The sequence below is a fragment of the Vipera berus genome (assembly GCF_964194415.1).
Source record: "Vipera berus genome assembly, chromosome: 1".
Taxonomy (NCBI): Eukaryota; Metazoa; Chordata; class Lepidosauria; order Squamata; family Viperidae; genus Vipera; species Vipera berus.
The window spans coordinates 230,052,318-230,077,993 of NC_138202.1; the positions used below are offsets into that span (position 1 = coordinate 230,052,318).

The 25,676-nt window shown below is 38.2% G+C and overlaps 1 protein-coding gene across 1 annotated transcript in view; it reads right to left on the bottom strand.

Moving 5' to 3' along the window:
- DST (dystonin) overlaps positions 1–25,676 on the bottom strand; it is a 315,143-nt gene that overhangs the window by 104,526 nt on the left and 184,941 nt on the right. Inside the window, exons 39-50 of the mRNA XM_081346025.1 lie at positions 24,457–25,002; positions 21,917–22,093; positions 19,264–19,387; positions 16,397–16,605; positions 15,442–15,759; positions 15,122–15,288; positions 13,358–13,514; positions 12,598–12,721; positions 7,131–7,199; positions 6,300–6,535; positions 5,784–5,913; positions 2,210–2,409 (exon numbers count right to left, since the gene is read on the bottom strand). Coding sequence (XP_081202151.1) covers positions 2,210–2,409; positions 5,784–5,913; positions 6,300–6,535; positions 7,131–7,199; positions 12,598–12,721; positions 13,358–13,514; positions 15,122–15,288; positions 15,442–15,759; positions 16,397–16,605; positions 19,264–19,387; positions 21,917–22,093; positions 24,457–25,002 — 2,457 coding nt within the window. The remainder of the gene's footprint in view (positions 1–2,209; positions 2,410–5,783; positions 5,914–6,299; positions 6,536–7,130; positions 7,200–12,597; positions 12,722–13,357; positions 13,515–15,121; positions 15,289–15,441; positions 15,760–16,396; positions 16,606–19,263; positions 19,388–21,916; positions 22,094–24,456; positions 25,003–25,676) is intronic.

Sequence of the window (25,676 nt, forward strand, 5' to 3'; positions counted from 1 at the left end):
TAGTTGTTATATGAGAAGAAATATAGGTACTAAAAATGGTCTCCAGGGGTGTGGGTGCACTGTAGTATTTCTACTTTTTTATATACTGTTTTTATGTGTGTTGTGTTTGTATTATTTGTATTTGAATAAAATAAAATAAAAATAAAGTCATAATCAACACTATTTAACAGGCCAACTATCTCTAACTTTAATTCCATACTCGATGTGTTTTAGTCTATTTTGGCTAATGCCGTTATACATAAGTGTGTGTGTGTGTGTGTGTGTGTGTGTGTGTGTGTGTGTGTGTGTGTGTGTGAGAGAGAGAGAGAGAGAGAGAGAGAGAGAGAGAGAGAGAGAGAGAGAGAGATGAATTTCAGTACATCTATGGAGATAGACTGAAAATATTTAATATTGCCAATAGAAGAGAATATATGTAGTTCAGGGTTGAACTGTGGACTCCTTGGTGCAGGATCTCTGAGCTTGGTTGCTTGGTTGCAGACATTTCATTATTCAACTAGGTCAGGGGTAGGCAACCTCAGCTCTTTTATGACTCATGGACTTCAACTCCCAGAATTCCTGAGTCAGCTGACTTAGGAATTCTGGGAGTTGAAGTCCATGAGTCATAAAAGAGCCGAGGTTGCCTACCCCTGAACTAGGTAATATCATCCATGCTAGTGAAGGTGGGGTTTGCTTCAAATTTATATACAGTAGCTTGCCTTGCAGGATTGGGAGGGTAATGATTTTCTCCTTGGCATTTCCTTAATTAGAACATTGTTTTCTGTATGATTATATGGTGTTAATGCCTGTTTAATTGACTGCTGGAGATAATGTATTCTGGGTTTTTTTGTTTCTTTTTCTTTTTTTTACTATTATAACAATATATCTGTATTTTATTACATACTTTGAATGGTATGTAAATGCAGTTTATTTTTCTGTGTCTACTAATGCCTGATTTGTCTGAATGCCCTAGCTTTTTTGGATTTAGGGAGTCCTCCTAGATTCACGGCTCACTTTGGAAGATCATATAGGAGCTGTGACTAGTGGGGCTTTTGCCCAGGTTCGCCTGGTGCGCCAGTTGCGGCCCTATCTAAGCCGGGATGATTTATGCACGGTCACTCACGCACTCGTGACCTCTCGTCTGGACTACTGCAACGCTCTCTACATGGGGCTGCCCTTGAGGACCACCCGGAGGCTCCAACTGGTACAGAATGCAGCCGCGAGAGTTGTGTTGGGAGTTTCCCGATACTCCCACGTTACACCTCTGCTCCGTGAGCTGCATTGGTTACCAGTTGTCTTCCGGGTGAGATTCAAGGTACTAGTAATGGTGTTTAAAGCCCTACATGGCAGGGGTCCGGAGTACCTTAGGGAACACCTGCTGCCGGCATCAACTTCCCTCCGCCCTGTGCGTTCCCACAGAGAGGGCCTCCTCAGGGTGCCACCGGTCAGAGAATGTCGATTGGTGGCCCCCAGGGGGAGATCTTTCTCTGTGGGCGCCCCGGAGCTATGGAATCAATTACCGGTTGAGCTCCGGACAGCGCCCGATCTTCGCTCCTTTCGCCGCGATCTGAAAACATACTTGTTTGAACAAGCCGGCCTGGCCTGAGGGGGGATTGGTGGGGCATTTTATTATTATTATTGGGGTTTTATTATGTATCAACTGTTTTTATGGGCATGTATTTAATTACCTTTTAATTTTTGTAACTCTGTGTTTTATTCTTGCCCTGTACACCGCCCTGAGTCCTTCGGGAGAAGGACGGTATAGAAATATTAATAAATTAAATTAAATTAAATTAAATTTAGCTTGATCTAGGATGCTCACAGTATCCCAACTGAAACTATGGTTGGGTTTGCCCATGTGCAGTAAGATTAAAGAATTTTCATGACTTCTGACTGCTAGTTGGTGTTTATGGATGCACTCTGCTAGTCTTCTGCCTATCTGTCCTATATGGTGGCTATTACAGTATTTATATTGTACATTGTAGATTACTCTAAGCTCAGAGACCACCTAAGACTCCTTTGCCTCAGTGAATGCAACCTCTGAAAGATAGACACTGGATTTTTTTTAGCAAACTTATTGTTATTTTTTTTATATTCATTAGGAAATCTATAGCTTGCAGGAGAAAGTATACTACACTAGAATTATTGATAAATTGATCACAAAATTTACTTTGGTTATATTTTGAACAGAAAAAGAACACAAGCTCCATACCAAAAACAGTAAAATATTTACCTGGACTTGCTGCTTCTGTGTGTTTAGCATATTTGGATCAATTGATAGTGGTCCAAGCACGCTGATCATTAATTCTTTTTCAGCCAGCCATTGGTTTAACTGAGCCTCAGTTGCCTGAAACTGGGTCAGGTAATTTGATGATTCCTCCATTTTTTTCTGTCTATCAGCTGCTACCTGGCTGAGTTGACTCCATTTAGAATCTATGACAAAATAAACACTGAATTTTAAAATTACATCTTAGAAAATGCTTTTCTTCAATAATGGAGAGTGGACAGCAAACCTCTTAAGCCGGTAATAACACGCTGGCATAAAAAAAACATACCAGAAGAGGAAAATAAATATTTTGGAAGAGGGTAAATGGATGCTTACAAGCTGTCTTTAATATGTTAGGTCATCCAAACTGACCCAGTATCCTTCAGAAGTTTACTCTTATTACACGGCAGGTTATTCATAAAGTCCCTAGAGTAATGACAGTTTCTTCAGACCATCACACCTCAAGTCTAAGGCTGTTTTACTAAAATTCTCAAGAGTGGAAGAGCATGGACCTCTTCAAATTTTGCCTCACTATTTATTTTCAATTTGATGGACTCATATACCAACAAATCACCAAGGAGATCACCACTCTCAGGACTCATAGCAGAGACTGCAAGGCAGATCCTGGAGATTATAGCATTCCTACACATACAAGCAAAAGTATGGATGTGGTATGTAGATGACACCTTTGATATGAAAAAGTGACAACTAGAGAAGACACAGCAAACAACATTTCAAAGGAATAAAATTCACAGGGAAAGAAGTAAACAACAACACTCTGCCCTTCCTGGATATCCTCAACTACTCTATTAACCAAGTGCTTTACTACTGAAATAGCAAACCATCCACAGGAGAAGCTGTATAAGAATATTAATCAGATGACTAAAAACATCTGATTAGCAGCAACCCAGAACATCAGAAAACAAAAACAGACCACCTATACAACATCTTCCAAAGAATGGATATCCACATAACTTTATCGAAAAGGGCCTTGACCACACAACCACTATATCACAAGCAATACAAAAAGGAGAACACTGCCACACATCAAAAAATTCTCAAAAACAACCACAGACTATTACAATCGTATGACATCACCATAGCACCATAGCACACAAGTCCTCCAAAATATCTTAAGTAAACTAAAAGACCCAATAGGGCAAGAAGAAAAAAACAGGAGTCATCGACAACATTCAGTCTAGGAACTGTAACAGCACTATCCACAACTAACAAACAGAAGACTAGCAAAACACATCCATGAACACCAACTAGCATTCAGAAGACACAATGAAACCTCCTTAACTTCACAGCACATGGACAAACCTAACCAAAGTTTCAACTAAGAAACTATGAGCATAATCAAGGTAAAGGTTTCCCCTGACCAGTTGTATCTGACTCTAAAGAGCGGTGCTCATCTTTGTTTCTTAGCTGAGGGAGCCAGCATTGTTGGAGGACCTTTCCATGATTATATGGCCATCATGATTATAGACCAAGGTGCATGGAACACTGCTACCTTCTCACTTAAGCGGTACCTATTAATCTACTCACATTTGCATGCTTTCGAACTGCTAGGTGGGCAGGAGCTGAAGCAAATAACGGGAGTTCACCTCATTGTGCAGTGCTCGAGTCTCAAACCTGGACTGTCAGCTTTCCAGTTGACAAACTCAGCGTCTTTAACTGCTGAGCCATTGCACCTCCTCATGAGTATCCTAGACCAAACTAAATCCAAAAACGCTTGGGAATTCCTGGAAGCTTGGCATTCAGACACATCAGACATCAACAGGCACACAGATAAACAATGTTTATACAACATTCAGAAGAGACAATAAAAGCCCAAAACAGCTCCTAGTCAGCAATCAACATCAAGATAAGCAAGGATTAACACCAGACAATCAAGTAGGAAACAATACCCTAATCAAAGAACTACCAACTCAGACAATCAAGTAGCAAGAACAACCTAATCAAGGAGCTATCAAGAAGAAAACTCCTCTTCCACCAACACTAACAGGACCAGTTACTGTATATAAACAGAGAGCAAACCCCACCCCCTTCTAGCACTGAAAATGTGACATAGACGGGTAATAAAATGTCTGGAAAAACCCAGCTCAGAGAGCAGCAGCGATTGCACAGTTCAACACTGAACTATAAATATTCTCCACTATTATAACCAATAACAATTTGTTTTATCCTTTATCAGTATACTGGCTTTTCACCAAACAGTAGCTAAAATAAAGCATGGTATAGCCAGTATCTGTAACCATGTGCCTCTTTATTTTGGAAAAGGATTGAGACTTGTATTGTGATGCTAAAGCAGTGGTGGGATTCAGCTGGTTCGCACCACTTTGGCAGAACCAGTAGCTAATTTTTTTGTTGCCCAAGCCCAGAATGGACTTTCAGAACCCGCATCCACACAGAGAACCGGTTGTTCACATATTTGAATCCCACCACTGTGCTACAGCATCACTCTGACATGTCTTTAGGACACCACTGAGCTTCGTCTGAAATCTGAGTGAGTCAAGGAAATTTTAATACATTACACAGAAGAAGAGAGAGCTAATTGTCCATGTGAATTAGCTTCCCATGCAGTTTTTCTGCTTTTAATATTATTAACAAAATAGGAAATAACATATTTTTCCTGAACTTAGAACAAAGCCTAATTGTATATGTAATCTCTGTCTATTTATATACTGCTGCAGTGTAATTGTTTCTTTAGACTGACCTACTTATTTGCCTATGCCCTTTCCTTAACTTCTTTCATGGTTATTTATATTATTGTTACATATTTACAGCTTCCTGTCCTGCAGCTTTGTATGGCAATGCTCACCACAATCAATAATGCACAAATTAACAAGCATTTTTTGAAGTACAACAATTCCAGGAGAGGTGGGAATAGGAGAATTGTTATGCATATATTTTTTGTCCAAATATGGTCATATTTTCAATATCTGGCAAAAATGTTTAAGAGGGATGTTTTAGAAAAATAGCCAAATGACACAAAAGAAAGAAAATGTATTAGAGAACAAAAAAAGAGCATGAAGATACATAAAAAGGCTGTTTTCCATACTAACTCTACAGTGTCAATGCTTTGGTCTTGATTTAAGCTGAAATAGCAACAAAATGGGCATAGAAGCTTAACCTTCAAATATTTTCATCTTGAATAAGTTGGAAGAAAGGTGGAGTTTACACTCCAAAAAAATGCACTGAATTACAGTATATTCAGAACTGCTATAGCAGACATGTCAAACTCGCGACGTCATGTGACGTTGTGCAACACATCGGAGCTTTTTCGCCAATGCCAGCAATGGGGTAGGTGTGGTTTCCCAGTGACGTGTCCAGCCCATGGGCCGGCAGTTTGACACCCCTATGCTATAGCAAACTTCAACCTACACAAGAGTAAGTAGTATAAATAAACAGCTGTATAAATGACACTGTAGCGCTACAAATAGTAATATACAAGCAGGTACTGAGTGCGGAGTTTAAATATATTAACGTATTAACTTTCAGACCTATCCAATGCCTACAGGAAGCAAAAAATTAATACCTATTTTGTCCAACATTTGTTTCCATTTTGGCACCTCAGAAGAATCAAGGTTTTTTTCCAGCAACTCTGTGACTCTGTCCTTCAGCTCTTGCACTTTACTCTCATTCTGCTTCAATTCTGTCTCAAATAGCTATAAAAACAAACAAACAAAAGCACAAGCAAGTGTAGTAGAAGTACATAAAACTAAGATTTTTGATTCAATGGTGAGCAAATGGTTTCTTTATCTGTTTAAGCAAATTTAACAGTCAGCCAAATTCAGGCTATTAAAAATGAAATTCTGATTGTACTACAGATATAACTTACTTATTGTTAAATATTTTTGGGGATCTGTAAGACTGCTTAATCACCAAGCAGTAACACCACTAACATATTTAGCAGATATCCACAATGAGTCTATGCAAAAATGTATGGCAGAATGGTATTCTATATCATTAAGCTGATCTTCCCATAAATCTCAAAAATTCACTTTACACATTAATTATTCTCCAGAGACAAGTTTTGAAGATTGAAGATTACCTTATGCTGATCAACTTTTTCTTTAACCGTTTCACTGTCAAGAATAGTTGTTTCCCATTTGGCTGCAACTGTGTCCATTTTCTGTAACCATTCCATCATAGAACTGGTTTCTTCTTGAATATTTTGCATATTTAAAAGCATTGATTCCAATTCTGATCTTTTGTCCTTCAGTGTTGCTCCCAGGTCATCATAACTCTGATTTACAGCTGACAAGCTATTTTGAATCATGGTCAGCTCTGTGAGAGAGGGGTTCACATTTATTTATCTTAAAAACTAAATTACATAATATTTCATCTGAAGATACAAATACAATAAAAAGTTTAAAATTTTATTTACACACACACACACACACACACACACACAGAGAGAGAGAGAGAGAGAGAGAGAGAGAGAGAGAGAGAGAGAGAGAGAGAGAGAGAGAGAGAGAGAGAGAGAGAGAGAGAGATTTGCTTGTTCAGCTGATAGTAAAGTATAGACAAAACAAATTCTGTGAAGGAAACTTCATGTCTTATATGTTTGACTCCCCGTGGTAGCTTTTACATATGCAAAGTTGCACATTCTTTTGAGTTATTTTGTTTAATCCTAACAGAGGCATTACCTATACAGTATATATGGAATTGGATTTTGTTTTCATGGACCAACATAATTGCTTTTTAATATTTGTGCATGAGACAAATTTGGAATTCTGGTTCTTGCCCTGATTTTTAGATAATGATAACCACACCAAAGAAATTATGGGATTTCAGGAAATTCATTAAGGGTGCAAGTCAAGACTACTATAACATATAGTAGTCTATAAATCTAGATGAAATACAATTAACTGTTACTTACCTTTGTTTGTCATGAAATCCTGATTACCAGTAGCTGTTCCATGTCCATTCAGTATTTCCCCAGGTACATCTAAAAAAATGAAAGCCAAGATTCAAAGTTCAGATTCTTTTTCATCAAATATAGGGACTAGACTAGATTTAACATGGAAACATAAAAGATCACATCCATTTTTAAGAAATTACCTTAATTAAAGGTAATACATATTTGATTGGGAGTATGTTACCAGTAGAGCAGAACCCTCCATTTTCCTTGATCCCATTTTTCCCATTTCCCATTAGGAACAAAGGTCAGATATTATTGGGGTGGTGGGGGAGAACCCTTAATTTCCCTCTCTAGTCCAGGGGTCCCCAACCCCTTGTCCATGGACTGGTATTGGGCCGCAGCATGCCAGCAACCGGTCTGCACAAACAAGCAAAGCCCCATCTGTGGGATGCAGGCAGCACACAAAACCACACACTCTCCAGTCCATGGAAAAACCTTTCTCCACGGAACCGGTCCCTGGTGCCCAGAAGGTTGGGGACCTCTGCTCTAGTCCTCCTTAGATGGTCTTTAACTTTTACAGTTGATCACATTATAACCAATTCCAATGCTATGTGTAATTTATTTCTCAGCTATAAAATTTGTCTTTGGAAGGTTGTGAGTGATTATTTGAACAAGCTGTACTCAACCATTGGAGGTTGGCCTCTGCTGTTTTAAGAATTTTATTGTAGTAATCAAGGAATTGTCCTAGTAAGAGATTCCTTGGCCTGATGTAGGATCTTCTGTTTCATCTAAAGAGTGTTTCCAAATCATGCTGTCACTGAATTAATGTCTTTATGGTTCTTTCACTAAGAGATATTTACTAGTAGATGCAGCAGAAGCCGGCCCAGGCAATCATAATCAGTAGGCTGGTAGGGAGACAAGTGGTTCTGCTCTCTCACTGTTACTATATTATACAGGGAACTTTTCCATCAACAACAACAGAAACCTGTCCTGTCTTTCACATTTAGAATCTAAAGATCTCTCTCTCTCTCTCCCTCTCCCTCTCCCTCTCCCTCCCTCCCTCCCTCCCTCCCTCCCTCCCTCCCTCCCTCCCTCCCTCCCTCCCTCCCTCTCTCTCTCTCTCTCTCTCTCTCTCTCTCTCTCTCTCTTTCTCTCTGAACAGTCCAGTATTTATACAATACATTTTATATTCCTAATCTTTAATTATATTTTTATTTTATTTAATCTTCTAGGACTAAGCAGTATATTATTATTCCCATTTTACAAATGTCGAAGTGAAACCTGTACAATAACTTGCTTAAAATTCAGTGCTTGAAAAGGGCTTTGAACCCCCTATCCTATCTTACTGCCACCAGTAGAACCATATTAATCTAAACAGCATCTTAGTTATGGGGACATCTTCATACCAACATAATATAATTATTCATTATAAAATCAGTCCTCCATCAGCACAACAGAAGTGTTGTAGTAAGAAGCTGAAAACTGATAGAAAGGAGATTCAGAACTACACGACAATACAGTGGAAGAATGACAATCAGGATTACATTCTTGCCTGAAAGTAAGCCTTCATACAAAAGAACTTACTTCTGGAGAGAACTGTACAGGGCAGGGAGCTTAAATACAAAGACTCATGTCCCAAAAATTGTGCGAGAAAGCATCCTGTGCATATTTTGCAAAAATGCAAGACTTGTTTGCATCTAATATTTGTTGCTTGAAAGAGGATAACAAACTCTTGTTTTGCTCTTTTGGAATAAAAAGGTAAAGGTAAAGGTTCCCCCGCACATGCATGCTAGTCGTTTCTGACTCTAGGGGGCGGTGCTCATCTCCATTTCAAAGCCGAAGAGCCAGCGCTTGTCCGAGCACGTCTCCGTGGTTATGTGGCCAGCATGACTAGACGCCAAAGGCGCACGGAGCACTGTTACCTTCCCACCGTAGTGGTCCCTATTTTTCTACTTGCATTTTTACATGCTTTCGAACTGCTAGGTTGGCAGAAGCTGGGACGAGTAACAGGCGCTCACTCTGCTACGCGGCACTTGGGATTCGACCTGCCAAACTGCCGACCATCTGATCGACATGCTCAGCATCCTAACCCACTGAGCCACCGCGTCCCTCATACTTTTGGAATACAGTACCATAATTCAGCAAATAATTAAAAAGTCGACCCTGCACTTGTTTGTTCTGGACCATCTGCTCTAATTTCTGAAACAGTGAGAAATGCTCTGTATGGCTAAGTTGAAAAAGTGCAATCGTGACTTAACTAAGTTATAACTCTATAACTGTGCAAAAGGGTTCTAAATGTTGTTCGAGATCATTTTAGGGCAAATGAAATGTGAAGTAAGAGGCAACCCAAACATCATCACTTTGTTGTGTGATTAGTAAATTTCTAAATCACAGAACTGGTTTCAGAAATGCTGACTTTTAGCTGGGTCAAAGCCAACTTGATGATGCATTAAAATATCTATTATTTATGACAGAAATAAGAGCTCTTATTAGTATCTATTGCTTTTCATTATAAGCAAGATTGCAAAACATGATTATTTAATGGAGCAGAATTAATTGAAGCCTTGGAAAAGGCCAAATTATTCACTTCTCATTAGCAGGTGGGAAGTGAGCATTAGTCTAATGGCAGCTGGAACATAGGGAGACAACTCAGTTACGTAAGCAAGTTACTCTCGTAATACAATAACAAGACCGTCCTATACTTCACTCTGTGGCAGAATTCTCACTAGTGTATCAGCCACTAACCTTCCACTTTTCAAAGTAAATTTAATACAGAAGTGAGCAGCACTCTCAGCAGATTTATGCTATTAAAATAGCATTTCTTTTACCTGTTAATATGAATCAGCAGGTCCATGTGGTCTCTATTCTAACCTTGTTTGAATGGCATCTTTAAACCTGGTTTTCTCCGTCAGGCCTTGAACTAAGATCAATGGGGGCTGCTTGTGGGAATGTTTTATGCTAAAGCCATGTGTTTATTTTACTCTCATTAGAGGTTCATGCCTCTTTTCTGTTTTAGATTATTCCAAACTGTTTAGTGCTCAGTGTCATTATGGAGTCAGGAGGGTCTTACAAATTTGATAGGCTGATAACTAGACTGCTACTGCTACCAATGGTGAAATCATGTGAGGTTTCTAGATTTTTCTCTCTCCTTTCCTGCCTTAGGAATTGACTGTATTTTTTTTACAGTGCTGTACTTTAGAAAGTTTAGATTCAGCTCTTTTTCCTTCTCCTCAAGAAAGATTTTCACAGTACACTCAGACGCACAGAATTTTTCAGGCTTAAACTCTCCTCTGATAATACTTAAAGCCAGTAATACAGTGGAACAAAATGTGCAGACTGTGGAATGCTTTGGGCCGAGTTCCCCAAGAGTGCTTCAGAGTAAGAAAAAGATCATATTTGCACCCTGAGTACATCCCCAAACTTTTGGGCACCAGGGACCAGTTCCGTGGAGAAAGGTTTTTCCACGGACCAGAAGATGCGTGGTTTTGTGTGCTGCCTGCATCTTGCAGATGGGGCTTTGCTAGTTTGTGTGGACTGGTTGCTGGCATGCTGTGGCCCGGTACCGGTCCATGGACCGGGGGTTGGGGACCCCTGCTTTAAAACATCTGTACCTTTTTTTTAATCCCTTGGCAGTTGCAGAAAACAGACATGTCTGAAGTGCTGACTAACATTAATGGGGATGCAAATAGCCATACTGCTTCCTTGAATCATTCTCAGGGTCTGGATTGTGCATTATAGGAATGTGAGACATTTAATTAATTTACAGTTTGTAACATGCTACAAGATGGGAGATTCTTGGTTGGCATACAACAAAGTAAACAAATCAAAACAGCATTTAGATTGCTAAAGCCATCCCAAGATGGATGGTACTAAACAATCAGCTGGATTTAAGATATCAGGAGAATGGAATTATTTTAGCTCCCTTATTGAATGTCAAGGAGGAGGACTGTGAAGGCAAGGAATTCTAAAACACAGGGGCCAAAATAGAAAAATCCTACAACCTAATCAATGTTCCTTAACCCAACCAGGAGAAAAAACTCTGCAGGCTTTCTCAAAATATTACTGGGCAGATTTAGTCCACTAGTCTAAAGACTGTACCTAATGTGCATTCACCTCTGGATAAAAATCCCATAATTATCTTGAAACACAATGCCCAGTTGCTACAATACAGAATGAAGAGGAGTGGTGGGCCTGTCCCAAGATATTTTGTATCCTGAGGTAAAGTAGTCATGAACAATGACAACTTTCTCCCTTATTCAATCAAGGTATATGGCAGAGGTCCCCAACCTTTTGGGCACCAGGGACCGGTTCCGTGGTGAGAGGTTTTTCTGTGGACCGGAGGGGGCGTGGTTTTGTGTGCTGCCTGCATCCCATGGATGGGGCTTTGCTTGTCTGTGCAGACCAGTTGCTGGCATGCTGTGGACCAGTACCAGTCCATGGAACGGGGGTTGGGGACCCCTGGCATATGGTACTCAAGATCGATCAACATATTCTGGCAGTGAGGCAGAAAAATCTTACCCTCACAGAACAGTAAATCAAGTAAATAAGATATACTACATTCAATGCCAGCAAAAATCAGATACCTAAGATAAGTAGCCTGTCTACCTAATGCCAGCACCAATCCAGGTATTTTTAAGCTATCACAGCTGTTCTGATCACTACACAGTAGATGCATTAGCCCAACTATGTGGGACAGTCACTTCTGAGAACTGCATTCTATTCTCTCTTTTGAGCACTCAGGCCTAAAGACCCTATGAGAGCATCACATAATGAAGCAGGCCTCTGTTGTTGCCGAGTTGGTGAGTAAACTGTGTCATAATCTCCAATAACAAGAAGAAAATGTTTCCCACAACAATCATGAATGAAGAGATCGTGAAGATAAACACAAGTAAGCTTTGTGCTTTTAAACACCACCATTCTTGACCATGACTAGCACATTTCCTATCTCACGAACTGTGGGCCAGAACTTTAGGTTTTCTGTCCCCAGCACAAGCACCTACCACAAGCCAACTTTACTGAGCTGTGGTATCACAATATTGTTCTGAACCTTACTTGCTTGAATGCGATCTTACAACACAAATGCAAAAGGGCAAACTTTTCACTGAAATATCACAATACAATATTCACAATTTGCCTCCCCTGCTTCCTTCCATAAATAACATGCTTTTGGTCTGCTGTTTATTTCTCCACAGGAGCTAAAGGAAACTTGGAACAAAACAAACTCCACAGAAGAAGCAAGACAAAATATGGCAAAGGAGTGTAACAGGGCAGAATGGCTGCAAAGGAATCAGAAAAAGGACGTTTTGCTATTAAAGTAGGAAAGAAATGTCAAGTGCTTACAAGAAAGTGTGTGTGACAGGAACTGTATCTTATCCTGCTTGAAACCATACAATGGAAAGCAAGCAATTGGTAAGCTATCCATGGGTATCTAAGAGTATGAATGTATCAAATGTATCAAAGAATTACGCTTATCCAGGCAACATACCTGACTTTACTCCCCATGATTTTGCAGTGGAAGTCACAGCAATAATTAGGTTACACAAAGCATTTCCTCTGCTATTCATTTTCTTAAGATCAGGTGCCTTTGCATTCCATTCATCTTCCAAATCCTAAGGAATGAACAAACTATTATTTTCAATAGTAACTACAATTATCATTTGGAGAGAACATATCTACACTCGAAAGGACTTAACATGACTAGATATGCTTTTCTCCTATCTTGTTTTATCCATTATGATGTACAATCTATACTCAGAATTAACCTTAAAAATATCAGAACTCAAAACTTCCTTTGAAATTCTGCAGCATTTATTAACTACAGGAAGTTTATTAGCTACACTGGAAGCTGATGAGCAAAGGAGAAAGTGGCAGGGACATACATTACACCTTGTCCTACTTGCCTCTTAAAGAACAGAAGTATTTAGAACAATATTCATTATTTCCCAGAAGAACATGTGGAAGGTAATATGTTTATTTTAGGTTTGAAACCACACACATTTTCCATTTTATACATGCTCCCATTACACAAACATTTGTACATAATGAGTGGCTCTCTCCTTTATAATGCATAGGAAAACCCTTGGACACAACACAGGTTTAATCCATTCTGGCCTGAATTAAATGAGTGATACCGCACAAACAATAGTGTTTGCAACCCCTTCAGTTCAGAGACCATTGTTTAATTAATTGACATACAAATCCTTTGTCCGGAAATACTACCTGTAAAAGACAAACACAGTTTATACCTTGGTGCTTTGCAAATGTTTCTTTAAGCTCTCAGTATTTAAAGAGGGCTGTATATGGGGAATTCTTCCTGTCGTTTCGTCTATCCATTTCTTCAGAGCCTCAACATAACACCTGAATGCATCGATTTGTTGTTGGCAAGAGGACACATCCTTCTCTCTATAAAATTAAAAACAGAAAGAGTGAATTGGGAAAGTTGTGGCCTCCCTGACCTCGGAATTAAACATGCAGTACTTTTCTAAGTTAAACCAGTTGTAAAAGCTGTATTCAGAGTGCCAATATATATTGAAATAGTTGGATAAAGTTAACCGACAGCTGGGACAAAAAGAAAAACAACCCTCCTTGAGCAGGCATACTGCATCTGTTCACATAAAGACTGGCAAAAGGTTCTACAGATATCCAGATCTTAAGCCCTTAAAAAGGATTACCACCACTTTGAATTACACATGGGAGAAAACTGGCAACTAGTGTAACTTGTCACACCAAAGGCGTAACACAGGCGTATCACATTGTTGCATCAGTAACTATTGAAATGCTGCATTCTGGACCATTTGCAGCTTCTACGTAATATTCACAGGCAGCACCCCCCCTCCCCACCAAGTGCACTGCAGTAATCCAGACAGGATGAGACCCAGTGTCAGGACCCACCCCAATCCACGTCTTAGGAAAACAAAAACTCTTGGATCAGTTCTAGTCCAAAAGGAATTTTTACTAGGACATGCTTGGTTGTGGAAATACAAGACAGGACTTGGTATTGTTTTACAAATCGAAACTTTATAAACAGTTCCCGGTTCAACCCCCCTTCCCTCAACCCCATTTGGTAAGCCCCCCATCATTTTACTTCGTGTCATCCCTTTCGTGTGAAAAAAGGAACTTCGAATCTTTATGGTTATTGCCTTCTTCCTCTACAGATTCAAATGGAGACACGGGCCAGATGCCTTCTTCTCTAACCCTCCCTTTTGTTCCCCCAGTTCAAAAGGTTTCCTTGGTCTTTGAAATAACCTAAAGCAGGCTGAATCCACATGCGCTCCTCCTTCCTCGGGAGATGGCAGAATCCATGGAAGGGGGATAATGTTTTAAACATACATTTATGAATGTGATATAAATGGATTCTGACACCCAGGCATGATTCAATAGATGACCATAGAGGGCCGTCACAGTGTTATCCTCTCCCCAAGAGAAGCATTCACAATTGTGTGAATCCATCCTCCTGTTAACTTTCCAAAGGCAGAATCAGGAAAGGCAGAAAACCAAAGTACAGGGGACAGAAGTGAAGTTATACAGAAGTATGCCCACTTAAGACCCACAGGCTCAAATTCTTACTAGAAACTAAGTCGCCTGTCCAGCTGGCACCCAACTTAGAACAACTTAGTGTTATACTGCAATACAAAAGTACTAGTCAGTATTAAATATAATTTTATCTCTCATTTATGAAACATGCCATTCGTTATATGAACAACCTGCCTCCAGAAGCTGTGAATGATCCAACACTGGAAGTTTTTAAGAAGAGACTGGGCAGCCAGTTGCCTGAAATGGTATAGGGTTTCCTGCCTGAGCAGGGGGTTAGACTAGATGATCTCCAAGGTCCCTTCCAACTTTTTTTATTATTATCTAAATTATTGTCAAAAGGCTCTCAAATAAAGTCATGTTAATTGTAATCTATTAATCATTAATCCACAAAAAATCAGTAACTTTTTGACAGCCTTGTTGTTGTCATCTAATCATTATCTTTCATCTCCATTCTACAATTCAGTCACTTTACTCACTTTTCTTGTATCATCTCTTCCATTTCCCTGAATTTCTTTGACAAGACATTTACTTTTTCTAACACTAATGACTTGTCTCCTGGTAGAGCATGAGGAGAAAGTTCTTCAATGAGGTGTTGCAAAACTTCAAGATCTTTCTTCTGCTTCATCAATTCTGTGCTGGTTTCCTATAAAATGAAGAAAGAAACTGCTTTATACCTGACTGGATAACCCTAAGATTCAACTTTTAGTCCTTGAACTTAACAGCTTCTGTTATCGTTTTAGAGTGGTATTCAGTAAAGGCCAGAACAGCACTTCATAGGATGAAAAATACACTGTACCTGCACACAAAGGAACATTTCAGCAACGTCCTTTCCTGGAATATCAGCCTCACTGAGGGCTTGAGCTTTCTTGTCAAAGAATGACTGAAGTTTGTCAGACAGACATTCAAACAGCTCTACTCTGGTCTTCAATTTTTCCATGTCTTCTAGTTTTTTCTTTTGTTTATTATGAGCTTCGCAAAACCTTTGGGAAAGCTCATTCATTTTAGCTTCTAAGGAAGACGCAGTTGAGGGATCTGCAGTTTCCATGAATTTCTTCATTTTTTCTTTCATGGCGTTTAGGCTGCTCTGACGGCCTACAATGTCTTGTTCTAGTGCCTGAAATAAAATTGTTTCAGAAAATGTCCCAAGATAATGGGTGTGCATTATCTATTATGCATGAAATGTGATTGCCAGCACAAATGAGTAATTGACTTCTAAAGTCAGCTACTTCAGTAGTTCAGTACGCATTTAGGTGTAAAAAAGACAATAGTTACTTAAGGACATTGGTAAAATATATCTTTGGTTTTGTTCATCAACTGATACCCCCCATATGAAATTGATGTTAGTATATTCAGACTAAAAGATTTGCATAGAAACATCTCACTTTGGGATATTCAGCTTACCAGAATATTATCAGAACATACCGGTATATGTACTATGGGCCCTAAAGAAAGTTAACTGGGTGGCCTCACATAATAACCATAGTTTCCCCGAAAAATAGCTTGTTTAATAAACCACTCTGTCCTAGTTCACTAGGCTAAATCATAAAACATGACTAATCGTCTGCAATTACTGGAATCACAAATCGCACAAAGACAAAATCAAGCAAACTGTACTATAGCTTGGTACTGGCCACTGTTTTGAAGCAGGGTTTATTCTTCTTTGATTCTTTCCATGCTATTCAAATCATTCTCTTCTCTTACAATTTTCTCCTTATTAGAGAAAGAATTGGTTCTATTAAAGTTCTACGTACCATATTTTTGCCAATGACATCTTCAATAGCAGCAGAGTTCAAAGGCACTTGGCCATGTACCTCAAGATTCTTCTCAACACCATTCATCCAATCCAGCATCTCATCTAATCCATCCTGAACGCTTAATGAACGAGTCAAAGTTATTTGGAGCTTTTCATTATGATCATTCACTGCTTTAGATAACTGGTTATACTTATCTACAATAGTGTCTGAAAAGAAAAAAAAAGTCTGTTGGGTTGTGGCAGTAGATAAATCTTTTATTTATACACACACACACACACACACACACACACACACACACACACACAGAGAGAGAGAGAGAGAGAGAGAGAGAGAGAGAGAGAGAGAGAGATCATGCTGGTGAACCTTATAATAGAAGGGGTTATCTTCTATAGCAGGAGTCCCAACCCCCAGTCCGTGGACCCGTATTGGGCCGCGGCATGCCAGCAACCGGTCCGCACAAACAAGCAAAGGTCCCATCCGTGGGATGCAGGCAGCACACAAAACCACACACTCTCCTGTCAGTGGAAAAACCTTTCTCCACGGAACCGGTCCCTGGTACCCAAAAGGTGGGGGACCACTGTTCTATAGAATTATATCCAACAATCCGTCTTCTGTAAAATTCTATTAAATAAACCTGCAGAACTTTAAAAGGAAATTTGCCAATCTGAATGTGACTTCTAAATGTCCCTTAGTAATAAGATAGGTCTATAGAAGTCTTCAAGAAGAAATCTGTATGTGAACTCAGAATACAAGCTGAAAACTGAAATGGCTTATCATGTAAGTTACCATTTCCATGCCACAGCATGGATGCTGTGCTATTTCTGAGATCTACAGTACAGGATCATACCTTGCATTTATCTCCACAATCAGGATTTCGAGTGTGTTGTGGTTTTTTTTCCAGATTTCTCTCTATAAGTGCTTCAGAAGCATAAGGTATTCAGCTAAACTCATTTGTCAGTTAAAAAAAGAGATTAAACTGCTTTTCCTTTTCAACTATTTTTCTTTTTAGTTTCTAAAACATTCATCTAAGTTAAATGAATATTTATTCACCCACAGTAACTGTTTTCCTATATTCGTTTTTTCCATTTATGTCTAGGAAACTGGTAAAATACAAGACAATGGTTCCTTGGAGATGTTCATAATATGGATTATAAATTCATAATAGAGATATTATGAATATTATGAATCCGTAGATTCATAATATGAAATATAGGAGGAGTTTCACATTAGCCAACTTTGACAATATGTTTCCAGGGGTTTGAAAACATCTAATTCATTCTATTTCAGATCTATGTCTAGAGTACCTGAAATTTGTGGATAACGCTGGTGGATTCATCCTGTTAAAACACTACCTAATTATAGCAATTCTAAGGAACCAGTGCTAAGGTGAAAAGACTATAATTTTTTAAAAGAGGATTTCACCAAATGTTTTTGAATCACTCTTGAAGATCATTACTGTAAGTCTCACTAAATTACCTTACATTCTCACAATAAAGATTGATAGATAAAAATGGGCTTTTATGAATTACATCTCCCAATATACAATATTAATTTTTCTATGAAATTACAGGCCTGTCTTTTGCACACTTTTATGCAGCATAAATAATCATGGGTAATAAAATAACAGACATAAAAAGATTAGATGGCTAAATAGACATATAGAAATTTATCAGCATTAAGCATTGCAAGGCAAAAATAAAAAAATAGCAATATATGTTAAATAGATACTATGTTAAACAGATTTCCCATAATCCAGGATTAAAATCAAAGAAGTTAAGCCTTAAGTTAGCATGCCCAGTTTTCTCTTGTATCTTTAGATCTTTATATAAGTTCCAGTAATCCGTATAGTTTGTTAGACCAGACCAGTTATAATTTTTAAAGAAATGCAAAAACTTCAAATATCACCTACTCTAGATTCTACGGTTTAATTTACTGAAATAACAGGATCAGCCCTAGATCCAAATTTTATTTAATCAGTTATTAACCACACATTTCTTGGTAACAGTCTCTCTCTATCAATATACGTATTAAATTAAGTCACTGAAATTCGTAATTCCCTAATTGAATTCAGGTATGTTCAGCTTATAATGCTTGAGTGCACTATGAATGCACTTCTCCAATTCTTTTCTGCTTAAAATATGAAACAAAATTCTACATATGCCTGGCTAGTTTTCATGTTCACTAGGCATGTGCAGAAATTCTTTAAACATAACCTGGAAATCTGAAAAAATTGTTTTCTTTGTTTGGTAAACAGCTTTTATCTTGCTAAATTCTCTATTTTTTTCTTGCAGATGTCTTACATCTATTTAAAAGATATGATTTGTATTATATAGCCAAGGATACATTTTGATGTAAAGCAGATGCTCTTTCATAATGTCATAAATAAATTGGAAGGTCACTGTAACCTTCATGTAATTTACTCTTGTATATTCTCTGTCCTCCATCTCAGCCCCCGCAGTCCATTTGCACTTCAAAACCGGTTTACACATACACACACAAGTCAGAAAGTTAGCATGAATCAGCGTTTAAAAATGATCTGCTACAATCAGATCTGGTTCAAAAATGTTAGTTCACAACTGAGCCATATTTAAGCACTATTAAATAAATCCTATGACTTTATATTAAACAATGGCTCTCCCTCCCTCTAAATTTAAGTAAAAGCTGGATAATGATTTACTGTCTGTAGATTGAAAGCATCAAATGTGAGGAGCTGGATCCGAAATTTGGCTCAGAATTAAAGAACAAAGGTAGAAACAGATGAGTCAAGGAAGGAAAAAAGAAGGAGTCACAAAGTCAACCAGAGCAGAAATCTCCAAATGTGAGCAATGGAAGAAGAAAACAGAAGAGGCTGTGACTCATCTTACCCAGTGTATGCTGGATTTCATCTTTGTCCGGCAATAATTCTCCTCTCGTGTCAAAAAGCACTTCAGCTGCTTTTTTCAATTTCTCTACTGCAACCTGATGACTAGATACTTGTCCTTGAAGCACCTATAAAATTGTACCATTTAAATATACATATATATATATACACACACACACACACATATATATACACACACACATATATATACATATATACATATATACATATATTTTCACGTTCAACACAACATGAATTCTTGGTCTGGTGCAGCACAAAAAATGAATATTAATTTTCATTTGAGCAAGCAGTGTACTATGTAGCCTGTTGCTGATTGTACTCTTATTCAATTCCATGAGGTTAGAAGAAACTTTCCTGGCATATTTTGCCCTCTGTGACATATTTGTCTCTTTCCTTACCCAGGCTTTTGATAAAGAGTCATCTCAATGACTGAGGTCATTGAGGAGCTGAATGAGGAGCTGAATATCTGTGATACAAATTTTCAGTTTAATAATAGGTGCATTTTGTTCATTACATACAGTATTATACTGAGGAGAGGACAACTAGAGTGCCAAGCACTTCACCAACATCAACCTTAATTGTCAACCAGCACACATTTTATACTTCATCTTAATATCATGTCAACACACTCTTCTTCATTGGGAAAAATATTTATTATTTTAAAACTACAGCCTGCTGTGAGAGATGTCACTTGGAACACAAAAGGGACAGGCCGCGACAGAACAGCTCTCTTGCTCGTCTTTCTCTGAACATTTTGCTTTATGCCATATGCACAAAACATTTTATCTTTATCTAAGCTGCATTCTTGTTTTATTTCTTTGGGTTGTCCCATAGCTGTGCCTTAATTTATTATTTTGCTATTTTCAGTTTCAGTAATGTGTTGACTTTATTGTATTAAGATGTAATTATTTTTCATTATTGCAACAATAATCACTTTTCCCATGAGGGTTGGGGCAGGTGTTGCTTTGCTTTTTAAGGAAAGCCTTGGAGAATACTAGAAAAAAAGCAAGGACCTTGGGGAATGAAGAGCATTTTGAACACTTAATCTCGGTAAAAGGATTATCCTATTCATGCAGGCAAGGTCACTGTCACTGTTTTGCGGGATTACCAAGTAGTTTTATCAGCTGCAAAAAGTAGCTTTGGCTTAAATGAGACTTTTTTTTAAAGCATTTATTTATTTATTAAATCAATTCGCTTTTTTTTAATCCCATTTATATCCCGCCCTTCTCCGAAGACTCAGGGCAGCTTACAATGTAAAGAACTCATCTCACAAGTATAACTGAGGGAGGCTAACGATGGACACTGTAAGCTGCCGAGAGTTACCTGGTGGTAAGATGGGCAGCCAATAAATTTGATCAATTGACAAACAAACAAACAAGCAAAATTCCAAGAGCAACAAACAGTAGGATAAAAATTGTAGGCTTGTGATATCAAACCCAATGAACATTCAACAGCAATGGTAATCTCCCAGCCCATCTAACCTCCCAGCCCTGTGGCCTGGACCACATTCAGCAGTTGCCCAAAGTTGTCACTCATTCAGCAACCATTCAAAGTTATTACACCACTGAACAGATGGTCCTTATGACTGGTCCTCGTACTTATATCAGTCACAGCATTCCTGTGGTCATATGATCACCATTTGTGATGTTCTTTGCCAGCTTTCTACAAGCAAAGTCATTGGGGAAGCCAGCAGGAGGTTGCAAATGGCAACCATGTCTTGTCCTTGCTTAACGATCTGTGGTGATTTCCCTAATGATGGCATTAGGAAGTGCCAGAATTTCCATCACTAAACAGCACAGCCATGTGACATCATGCTTTACAGCCATGTCATTTAGTGATGGAAATTCTGGTCCCAATTACCACTGTTAAGTGAGGACTAAAGATGCTCCCTACCTCTTTTATGAAATTTAACCCAAACTTATTTTTAATACATTGGAAACTTCTGAACTAATGCTGTTCTCTTTTTCTTGATAGGCAACAAGTCTGTAGTTACTTTCAAAACGATTCCGAAGACATATAGGCAGTACCTTTCTAATATTAGGTAAAGCACCACAACATTTTCAAGCTTTTAAAAAAAGCATCAAGTAAACGTGTTGTTCCTGTAAGAGTCATTTTAACTTGAAAAAGTGAAAAAAAAAATCAAAGCCTATCCAACCTTGATCAGCAATTTTATTTTAACTCAAGAAAGTATTTTGTGCATACTTTCCCTAATATCACTTTCTTACACATTTTGAAAAAGTTGAAGTATTGAAAGGTATTTGTATTCAGGCTATCTTTTCTTTTCTTTTAGCGACCCTGTAATTCCTTGCATTGGGGTGAAGTCGGGGCGATTGAATGGAGCTCAAGAGTTTACTGGCTGGCTGCCCCTCCTGACACCTACGTGGAGTTCACAGCAGATAATTACTCATTGCGTCCAGAGAGAAAAATTATCTGCCACTACCTAGGACTGAACTCACAGCCTCCTGATTGTGAGGCAAGAGCTCCACCTTTAGGCCACCACACCACTAATTCAAGTTATCATACAGTTTCAGGAAAATCTGCATTGGGCAAATTGCATTAAAATATGGAGGGTTTTCCCTTTTTTTACCTTGTAATCTGCCCTTGCCTTAATGTCTTTAACCTAGCACAAGATTTACCTTGGTTTCTTCTAGCTGCCTTTGGAGATTTTTTGGATCCCCAGCAATTGCTTCAAATAGTTGCTTATTCACAACTTGTTCACAGTCCTGGAGTCCAGACAGAAGTCCAGATGCAGCATCTTTGTAATTCTGGTATTTATCAACCAGATCTTTGAGATTATTTCCAAAGATACTACACTAGAAGGATGTAGAATAGAAAACAACATTTAAAAAGGAGAAATGCTTTTTAAAATTATATTTGTAGTTATACCCTTGTAATTTGCCGTAGGCATTCATTCCATACTGATTTTGTCAGAAACTGTTCCAACAGTGGATAAAATTTAATTCTACTTAATTTTGCTATATGGTCTTTTCACGTTTCAGTTGTAATAAATCAACATTTGGACCTAAACACACAGTGGTAAGATAGATGGGAACAAACTAGGAGATCAAGTCAAGAAAATACTTGTGGCCATCTCATCAAGAAATACAAAAATCCAATGACAAATTATTTATGTTTTTAATCTTATTGTAGTCCCAGTGACTGCATTCACACAATTAGCACATCAATAAATTTGATATCTATATTTCCAAAAAAACCCCACACCAAAACGTTTTTTTTGAATAACAGTTAAAAGACCAGACGACTAGATGTATTAAATGGAATATTTAAAGATTAAACGTATTTTTAATTATGGTTAAAAAGATAAGAAATCTTGGAAACAAACATATATTAGCTTAGGAGGGATATATATTTTAAGTAGTATGTTATTTTTTTATATTTCTTTACTCTTGCTCTCCTTTCTTTTTTTTACTGTTTTATCTATTCCTTAAGAAATGTAAAAGTGCTGAGATGGTTCATATGGAAAAAATAGACTTAATTTTTTTTTAAAAAATTGAGAAAATCTTAACCAGTAAGAATACTTTGAATTTTGTGGGAGAAACAAATTTAAATAGGACTGTAACAGAATCTATGATGAAGCAACCAGAATGATTGGATAGAAAAGAAATATACTGGTGTGTGTGTGTGTGTGTGTACATACACACGAGGACATTTTGAGGAAAAGAGGAAATCAAGTAAAACCATTATGTGGATTATGGATTATAGAAATCAATTGTTAGTGATTGTTTTACAAATGTAAACCCAGACAACACACTGTTCACCAATTATTAAGTGATCTATGTTTTAAAAAATCAATAAAATATATTACAATTTTTTTATGTCTATATTTCCACAAAATGCTATTGATTTTATACTATTAACATTTTCTACAGTATGGTAGAAGTTTCCTCTTATTCACTGTTTTATCAGCTTAGTAGGAAATTGGTTTTCAAAATACTGGCATATACCATTTTCTTTCAGTGAAGATAAAGGTAATAGTTTGAGGAAAGGGTGATACTTCCCTTTGTGCTCATTGGAAGGATCTGCATTGGAAGAATCTAATTTTAGAAGTTTTCTCATCGTTTTTTTCTCTCTTCTGACTACTGAGCAATTGTTTTATTGATACACTTAGCGCCATCTAGTGGACATATGCCAAACTATATACATGGTAAAAAAATTGACTATGAAACTTCTGTAGATTGTAGCAAAGTAATTAACACTGAACTTTGTATGCACTACTAGAATTTAAGGTTTAGAAGTGTGTGTTTAATAAATTCATTGTCTTAACACACAACTGTTTGGCCTCAAAGCTGCCTAGCAGAATTTTAGCTCAGGCTAAAACAGTTGATTCACCTACACCAATAGGTGAAGGCCAAACTATATAGAAGTTCAAAGGTTAAAACGTGCTCTTTGAATTATACCCAGAAACCTCCTGGAAAACAATCAATAAATCACAGGTAATAATGTGCACCTGGTGTGGAATTGGTACATAAATCATCAGGAAAAAATCATTCAGACAGATTTTATGTATATATTTCCAACCAATTTTTAGCCTCATTTTCAGAAATGTCACTAGGTCTTCGCTGGCTGTATTCAGGAATGGTCCCAACTAAAACACTGTGCTCACTGCAACACAGGCAGTCCTTGACGTAGGTCCATTTGATTAGCGATCATTCAAAATTGCAAGAGCCCTGGAAAAATCTGCTTATGATTGATTCTTGCACTGAGAACCACTGCCACATTGTCACAGTAACGATGAAAATTGGGGCACTTGGCAACTGGTATGTATTTATGACGGTTGTAGCTTCCTGGGGTCACGACTGCCATCTGAGACTTTCCCAGCCAGCTTCTGACAAGGAAAATCAATGGGAGAATCTGGATTTGCTTAATGACCATGTGATCCACTTAATGGCCACAGTGAATTGCTTAACAGTGGCAAAAAATGGGACAAAAATCAGGCACAACTCATTTAATGACCACCTTGCTCAGCAATAGAAGTTCTAGCACCAACTGTGGTTTGTTGAGGACTAGCTGTATATCAGCTAGTCGCTTTCCCTCAGCCCAATTTGACTCGGAGAGATTAAAAAATATGGGGAGAACCAGAGTTGGAAAACTGTGAAGCAAGGCAGGATATGATGCAATAAATTAGAAAATCCCATGCACATACAATTCAATTTACCTTAGAGTAGAGAGTTTTGAAGCGACTAGTTGCTCTATCCAGCTTATCCTGTACTTCCATGTAAGTTGATGAAGTATCCATGCCTTCTTTCTCATATCTGACACCTTCTGTTTTGTTGCAGGATTTAGCAGCCTCCAATACTCTCTGTCCAGCAATGGTGATAAACCTCAAATCCCCTTTGTGAGAAATGACATCTTCCGAAAAGCTTTTCTGCCTTTGCAGTTTGATGACGATGCCGCCGAAGTCAGAGGCTCCAATCTCCAGGTTCTCCAGTTCTTGCTCTGCCAGCTGCAGCCAACTTTCAAATTCCAAGTAATCTGCATCAAATTTCTCAAGCTCCTCCTGTAGCGAGCGTGTCAATTTCAGCTTCTGCTCGGATTCAGCCAATGCAGTGTCGTACTGCACCTTCAGCTCCTTTAAGTTCTTTTGGATTTTTTCTTTCTCCTCTGGTGAAAGATGATGTCCTTGCTTCTCAAGCAGAGCCTGGGCGGATTGTGTTGCTACAATGACGGCTTGTTGCTGTGAAATAATTTTTTCATGTTGCGCCTGGGGAGAAACCCAGAGTGCATGGAATTAGACTTTTGCTCTACAGCAGGACACCATTTTTAGCAAATTTCTATTCATAGAATATTGAAAATCACTAAGAATCAACAACTGATTCTTTGCTACCGGTATATACTACCGCTAATTCTCATTTAATCTCTCACTGCCAAAATGATCACATCCAAACATGTTAAAACTTATTCAAAAGGTTCTGGTTGAGATCATGTCAAAATATGTATTTTTGTAATCCTTAGAAGTAACTCAAGGCAGCAAATATACAGTATATAATACTCCTTCCTGCTGTTTTCCCCACAGCAAGAAATCTGTGACGTGAATTGGGCTGAGAGAGAATGACTACCCCAAGGACATCCAGCTGGCCTAATACAGGACTCGAACTCACAATCTCTAGCCTGGTACCTTTATCACTACACCAAACTGACTCATCATATACATTTCATCACGTATGCTTCTTGGGTACAACATGAAATTATTTCTAATACTGAGTCCCTGATTTATAGGGGCGTTTAGGCTCCTTTGTATGTAACCTGTTGTTGTATTATGTTGGAAAGAGTTTTTTTCCCCACTTTCTGCTGACTTTTCTTTTCTCTGAGTACCTTCAACTCCAAAGTAGAAATCAAAACCACCTCTTGGTTCCACTCTTGAATCTTGTGATATAA